This window comes from Charadrius vociferus, unplaced genomic scaffold, assembly GCF_000708025.1.
Source record: "Charadrius vociferus isolate BGI_N301 unplaced genomic scaffold, ASM70802v2 scaffold544, whole genome shotgun sequence".
NCBI classification, from domain to species: domain Eukaryota; kingdom Metazoa; phylum Chordata; class Aves; order Charadriiformes; family Charadriidae; genus Charadrius; species Charadrius vociferus.
The window spans coordinates 122791-130224 of NW_009648162.1; the positions used below are offsets into that span (position 1 = coordinate 122791).

Consider the following 7434-nt stretch of genomic DNA (forward strand, 5'->3'; position numbering starts at 1 on the left):
GTTCCTATCTTCCCATCCAGGATGAGGAAGTTTTGGGACTGGCCTGGTGCTGAGGACACCTTCGAGCTGAGGAGCAAACAGGAGCAGGTGCAGGTAGGGACCTTGGTGGGGCCAGCTTTGAGGACCTCCCCCACCCTGAGCTCTGGAGGGTCCCCATGGAGGGTCCATGGGGTGTGCTGTGCTGTAGATCATCTCAGTATGGGACTGGGGGATGCGGGTCCAGGCTCGCACACCGGCCAGGACCTAGCCCAGCCACATGCTGCCACCACAGCCTTGGCATCTCATTGCCAGAGCCGGGGAAAGGGCAGGAGGGGCAGAGCATCGTGAAGATCAGAATTACCCCTTGCAGCCTCATCCCAGAGGGGCTTCACAATGCACGTGGGTGCTGACCCCTCTGGCAGATGCTCTGGGTGCTCCCCTGGCCCCGTGGGCTCCACTGTGGGCAGGGTTTCCCCAACTAGTCCCCAACCTTTTCCAGGTGGATGGAGCTTCTTAAGCTGGTGGCTATTTGGCCCAGGAGCAACTGTAGCAGCTGGTGGTGGAAGAGCACAGACCCATCCTGGCTGGATCCAGGCAGCCCGCACCATCACTCCCCATCCCCAGGGAGGCAGAGCCACAGCTGGGCTGGCAGCCACCACCCTGGGGGCAACCCAGCCCTGTCTCCATCCCCTCCCAGCCCCCTCTGTCTCTCTCCTGCCCTGCTGTGCCCCTAGTGTCTCCCCACCGTGGATGTTGTTCTCACGCCGGGCACGGTCTGTGCTCGCCGCTGCGCGTGGTGCGCCGCATGTGCCAGGCACCAGCAAGCTGTGATGGCTCTGCAGCTGCAAAATCCCATCACAGAAAAAAAAAAAAAAAATAATCTCCCCGTGGCAGTGCAAGCCTGGGGGCAGCCTCTCCTTTGCCACCATCCTCCTGTGTCTCTCCCCCCCCAACCTCTGCCTCCAAAACCACCACCCCATGGTGCTGCCTGTCGTGGTGCTCTGCAGCCCCTGTGCCAGGCATGCCCGTCTGCTATTCCTCTGGAAATAAAACCCGGAGCAACATGCAGCCGGTATCTGTTGGGATGAGCTGGGAAGGATTTTATTGCCCTGCTTTGGGGTGTGGAGAGCCGGGAGGAACCAGGCAGTTGCGGGGCTGGGCAGGGGCTGGTTCGCCTGGAGACTCCCCCATGTTGGTGTGTGATTCCTTCCCTGCTCTCCCCTCCGCGTTACCCCCCAAAGCCGATCTGTGGCCACTGTGGAGCGATGGCTTGGTCCGAGGACAGGGCTGCGGGGCAGGTGGGAGATAGGGGACGTGATGCTCAGAGCCAGCCCGTGGTCGCAGCACCCCGTTTTCCCGGCGTCTGTCTCGTCAGCCTGTTGGACAGAGGGCAGAGGTGTCCCCAAGCCAAACGTGTCCCTTCGGTGCCTGGGAAGAGGAGGTGGGGGAAGAGGAGGACCCCTGTCCTGTCAGCTCTGTGCTGCCGGAGGGGAGCTGGGGCTGGGGGCCACGGGAGGGCTTTGCTTGCAGAAGTGGCAGCTCCCAGCGAGGAAGGCCGGCTGCTGGACCGTGTCCCCTCCCGACCCGCTGCCGTTAGATGTCACTCTGCGGCCACCTCGCTGCCGGACGGGGTCTCTGCCAGGGGTGTACAGCCGGCTGGTGCTTCGGAGCATGGAGCTGGAGCTTCCCCAGCACGGCCTGGGGAGCTCGGGGGTGATGCTCCCTTCACATGAGAGCTTAATCCCTCCCTCATCCGCCTGTTCTGCTGCTCCTGTTTGCGCGCCAAAGCAGCGTGCTGTCATTCCCATGGGAGAGACAGCCAGCACCCACGCTGGCCAGCCATCCCCCCACCTCCCCACCTCCCCGTGCTCCAATTAGGGAGCTACCACCCATACTTCTAGCTAATCTCCCTCTTGCTCAGCTCTCAGCATGGCACAGGCCCTCATTCTCCTCGGGTGCATCCTCCCGGTGCCCCCAGTGCCGTGTCTCACTGGCGGTGCCGCCTCTTCCCCTGCGTGAGCAGACCCAGCCAGGCAGGATGGTCCCACGGGTGCGGGGCTGGTGGGACAGCAGGACTCCAGGGATGGAGTTTCACCAGCAGACGCACAATATCCCCCTGTGCCTGTGCCCAAAGTGAGAGCAGGGCTCCACTGAGCTGGTGGGAGGGCTGTGCATGTAGATGTTGTCCCTGTTGCCATCCGTTCCCCCGTCCCCATTGCTGTCCCTGTCCCCATCCCCATACTTATCCCTCCCACGGTCCCTGGGAAGGGGGGGCGCAGGACCAGGGCTGGTGACAGCCAGACATGGCACACAGGGGAGGGTTTCAAGGAGCCCCTTCCAGCAGCCCAACCCTGTGGGTGCTTCAGGGAGGAAGGACGAGGCTGGGACATGGGGCTGGGTGTCCCATGTCAGTGCAGGGCAGCGATGCCTCCCCCTGCCCGGCACTGGGGCCGGCCCCACAGCTCCCTGTCCCACCGGGGGCTCCCAGCCCCAAATAAATGCTCACAAGGTGATGGAGGGGCAGGGAGAGAGGGGCTGAGCAGCAATGGGGACAGTTGGGGACCTCTCCGCCACCCGCAGCTGCAGGAAGGTGGGTTAGGGAGGAGACGGAGCCAAACCCTTCCTCAAGGAGCACAGTGGCAGGACCGGGGGGATACAGGACACAAACTGCAGAAATCAAAAGGCTGATTTGATATAAGGAAAAATAACCCTTCACTGCAAGCGTTGTTAACATGCAAACTGGGGTCTGGAAAAGCTGTGCTGCCTCTGTCCCTGGGCTAGCTGCAACCTGGCAGGACAAGGACCTGAGCAAGCCGATCTGAGCAGAGGGTGGGACCTGAGACCTCAGGAGATCCTCAGCCCATGTTACGACCTGGGCTGGTGATGGGACTCAGGGCACAACACCACAGAGCTCTCCTGCACTGGGAGGGCCCCAAATCCCCACGTCCAGGCAGCCAAAACCTCCCCAGAGCCGGGCCTGCGGTGAGGGGCAATGCTGACGGTGGAGGAAACAGAACTGAGGAGGGAGCTCAGACCTGGCACTGGGCGGGAATAACTCCAACAGAGCTGCTCCTGCTCGCAGCACTGGGATGGGGAACTGAGGGACTAGCACTGACTGGGGACTCAATTTTGGCTGCGGGGGACAGTGCTGGGGACCCAGTCGGTGACCAGGTGCCCTGGCTTTGGAGCAGTCATTTGGAAGCATTTGGCACAAGCTTTCCAAAAGCAATTTGTGCCAGCAGGTGCCTGCTCCACCACAGGCATGCAACACCAATTTGCACCAGCCAGGGACTCATGCAGCCTATTTTCTGCATTGGGAGATGGACACACCAGTTTGGGGGGGGGGTCTGCCTCATACAGTGACTCCCAGGTGCACTCCCCCGAGCACTCCGCAGGGCTCCGGGCCTTCGGAGCGAGGGGCTGGCTTTGCTCCTGTGGCCTCAGCTTGTGTCTGTGTGTGGTCTGGGGACAGGGATGGGATGGGATGGGATGGGATGGGATGGGATGGGGCAACGGGTGGCAGGCGTTGGTAGTGGCTTGCATCCCCCTCCCCAGTCCCTTGCAGCAACCGCTGCCTCCTCACTGAGATCCCTCCAAGCATCTGGCGGCAGCAAGGTTAAACCTCTGTCATCTGCTAAACTGCAAGCTCAGACAGATGAGTTTGGATGGAGTCGGGGTGACCTGGGCAGGTCCATCCCTCCGGCTGGAAATCACCTTTTCAAGGTACCTCCATGGCAGAGCCCTCCAACTCCACCGCCGCCGAACTCGCGTTCTCCTCCACCACCTGCGCCCACGCTGCTCGCTGCCTCCCGACCGAGCCCCCAGGCTTCGCGAAGGGTCCCCGTGCGCATCTATTCCCTCCCTCCCGCATCTCCCCAGCCTGAAGTTAATTAATTCTTGCCCAAACCCCGCCCCGAGCGGCTGGGCTGCTCCAGCTGGCCCTTTCTGCCCTCTGTGCCCAGCCGCTTGCGGGGGGCCGGGGGGAGGGACCAGGGCAGATGTTGCCTGCTGGCGCGCACACGTCGGGCCCCGTGAGCTGACGCCGGACGGCTGTGCCAGATGCCGGCTCTTCCCGACGGCGCAACTGGTGCAGCCTGGTGGTCCTGGGGGCACGGAGAAGAGGACGCGGGGAGGGTCTCACCAGTTACAGGACCTACATCCCACGCGGAGCAGGGGCGGCACAGAGACGGGCTGTAGGCGGGATGGAGCAGGCACTGGGCAGCACTGGGGGAGAGCCGAGGGATTGCTCCTGTAATGCTAAACCTCTCCAAACCACCTCTCTTGACCTGCATGGAGAGGCTTGGGGACGTGGGGAGCAGCAAGCAGCAGGGCTTGGGAGAGGACCGGGGTGTGCGCCCGCCTTAATCCAGCCCCACGGCCGCAGGAACGCCCCTGTGCCGTGGGCAGGGAGCCAGCGATTACCTCCGGGCCCTCTGAGCTCCTTCTCTTCCTTTCCTTCTGGAGCGACACACGTTAAGCCAAATCCTCCCGTCACATGGTTTAAAGGCAGAGCAAGGGAATAAGGGCAGGTCAGAAGGTGAACTGGAGGCCACGGATTTGCCATCGGGCAGAGGACCTTGCAGAAATGTGCTAGGCGTTTCTCCTTGGATAAATTAGTGCGCGCTTTGATTTGCTGTTTGCAATAATCCTGGGGACGGCTGAAATGCACCCGGCGCTGGCGGTGAGGGTGATCGTGGGGCACACACAGGGTCGGGCTCACTGCCCTCGCGTTGTGCGGGCAGAGCTGTCTGCAAGCGTGAGCCTGGCCGGCCTCAGCACGACAGCGATGCTGATGGCTCCTGCGATGATTATTGCTGACCTGCCGGGCTCAGAGGCGGGGAATGAGCCCACCTGCTCCGTGTGAGCCGTGGAATGATGTCCCTGTGCAGATGTGGCCCTCACCCCGCCCTGGACCCCGGTCCCTGCCAGCTCTGCAGTGGGATTGGCTCTGGACAATGCCAGCCTGGTGGGTAGGTTCCAGTGGCGTGGGATGAGGGGGAGCCATCGCTATGCCAGGACAAAGTGCGGGGCAACACTGTGCCACCCACCTTGTGATGCCTCTGCACTTGCCAGGATTTACCCCTAAACCCAAACCGTTGGCAGCCAAACTGCCCACTCCGAGCAGACATCCTTCCCTACCCGCCCCAAAGGTGTCCCAAACCAGGGCCACCTCTCCTCCATCCCTGTTCTGGTGCTTCTTATGTCCTCCATCCTCAAGTTTTAGCACTCTCCACAACATCTGCTAAGTCTATCCCGCTTTTTCCTCACCTTCGTCATCGATTATCTGTAGGTCACCGCTACCTGTAGGCTTGGTGGCTGCAGTGGGAAACCATGTGGGGCTGCCCCCACCTGATGCTCCAGTTTGGGCCCGAGTCAGCGGTGGTGGACGCAGGCGGGGATGGCCGGGTGACCAGACACCGCCCCCCTCCTCCCCCTGTCCCAGTGTCACACACGCTGCCCAGTTCCTGGCACGTGGCTGCACCTCGTGGCTGCGGTCATGCGGGGGGACTGGGCTGGGACCGGTGGGGTGGAGGGGATGGGCCTCACTGTCCCCAGCCTCGCTGAGCCCCACAAACCCTCTGCAAGTCCCCTTAACCCACACCAAACACCCACGTGCCATCGGAACAAGGAGGAAGGACTGGTCTCTGCCCTCCTGGGGCTGTGAGGGTCCGCTGGGTCCTGCCCAGCCCTGCAGGGACCCCCTCCCTTCTTCTCTGCTTGGGGTCTCATCACCCCATAAACCCACGGGAGTCTGGGAGTGTCTGTCCCCCGGAGGCTGCTGGAACATCCCAGCCCCAGCACAGACCCCAGCACTGCCTGCGTGCCGTTGGGACCCTGCTGCTCCTCCTGACAGCAGTGGAGGTTTTTCGGGGTCCCTTGGGTTCCCCCTTGTCTGCCAGGATTGTCAGCTTAGCTGGGGTCACTGTGGGAACCCGCACCCACAGGAGCACCCCAAAGCTTCATGGATGAGGTGTGACAGTGCCCCTCAACTATATTAATTTGATGCTCGTTAACTGGAATTGCCTGTGTGTGGCAGTGATGGGTGCCTGTGGGATGAAATGTGGTTTGGAGCTAATTCCCCACTCCTGGGAAGCAGCTGGCCCAGAATGGGGAGGAAACAGTGGCTGTGAGCCCCCAAAGCAAGTATCCCGTGAGACCCACCATGAGTGTCCTTGGGGACCCTGAGGGTCTGGGGAGAGGGAGGTTTCCCACAGAGCAGGAGCTGGGAAAACTGGAAAGGTCAAGATTATAAAAACGTGGTAGCAGCTCCCCAGGGCTGTGATCACACCCTCCTCCACACACCTGGCAGCACATGGTGTGCCAACAGCGCCAACACCTTGTCACCTGCATGTCCCTGCAGCCTCACTTGCCCTCGCTGTGTGCCTGCCTCGGCCAGGTGGGCAAGACCCTGGGGGTAGGAGCAGCCGAAGGGCAGGGAGTGATGTACCAGGCTGCACGTGAACCAGAAACTACAGCTTGCAAACGCTGAGCAGCATCTCATGGTGCAGAACAACCCGTGACTGCACTTCCGAGAAGCTGAGTGCCGAGGTCTGTTCATTCTTCCTTCTCCTTGCTTCCCCTTTCAGGTGCTGTCCCAGTGCCTGGCTGGCTCTTCACAGCTTATGATGCCATGCCCCTTGCTGGTCTGGGCTCTGCTGTGGATGTTTCCAGTGAAGACACCAGCCTGTGGACACCCATGTACCTCCAGCTTTCATGGCAGGGATGGCACCGCGTGTATCAGGGTGCCCAACAGTGGGATGCAGCGAGAGCGGGGGGCGAGGGGAGGGCTGCAGCCATGCCACCTTCACCACGGGTCCTGTGCATGCCTGGAGGGGGTAAACTGAGGCACCGATAACACAGCCTCTGTGTGGAGCTGGGGGTGCTGGGGGACACAGCCAAGCCATCACCCACCCACCCCGTTCCAAGCCATGGTCCCCGTGGGAGCCTGGGGACCGTGGGGACCTGGGGGGAGAGGGGTTGCTAGCACTATTTCTTTCAGCTCTGCACTCTGCCCCGTGTCCCTCTGAGCTCTTCACTTTCCCCTCCACCAGTGATTATTTCTTTAAATTATCTAGAGCTGGAGCTGGAAGGATGCTCAGAGCTGGGGTCGGGCCCGGGCCAGCACTGGGCTGGGGGGCTCTCCGGACCCAGGCCACTGCCAGGGCCACCGCACCGCCATGCCAAGAGAGGGAGTGCCTGGAGCAGGGATGCCGGGAGCCGGGATCCTGGGGCAGAGAGCCCAGGAACAGGAATCCCTGAAATGGGTACCCCAGCAGCCGGGATGGCAGAGAGGGAATGGAAGCGGGGATCCAAGAAACCAGGATGCTGGAGAAGAGGGTGCCAGGAACTGGGTCCCAGAAGCGGGGATGCCAGAGGAGGAGATCCCAAGAACAGGGTCCCAGGAGTGGAGAAGGCTCTGGGGTCCTCGGCCCCTGCCGCTCCCCGTATCGAGGT

General features: G+C 62.1%; 1 protein-coding gene across 1 annotated transcript in view; it reads left to right on the forward strand.

Moving 5' to 3' along the window:
• Positions 1–7434, forward strand: part of SIGLEC1 (sialic acid binding Ig-like lectin 1, sialoadhesin) — a 37725-nt gene that overhangs the window by 29397 nt on the left and 894 nt on the right. The window contains exon 21 of the mRNA XM_009884093.1: positions 21–93. Within this exon, the coding sequence (XP_009882395.1) occupies positions 21–93 (73 nt within the window). The remainder of the gene's footprint in view (positions 1–20; positions 94–7434) is intronic.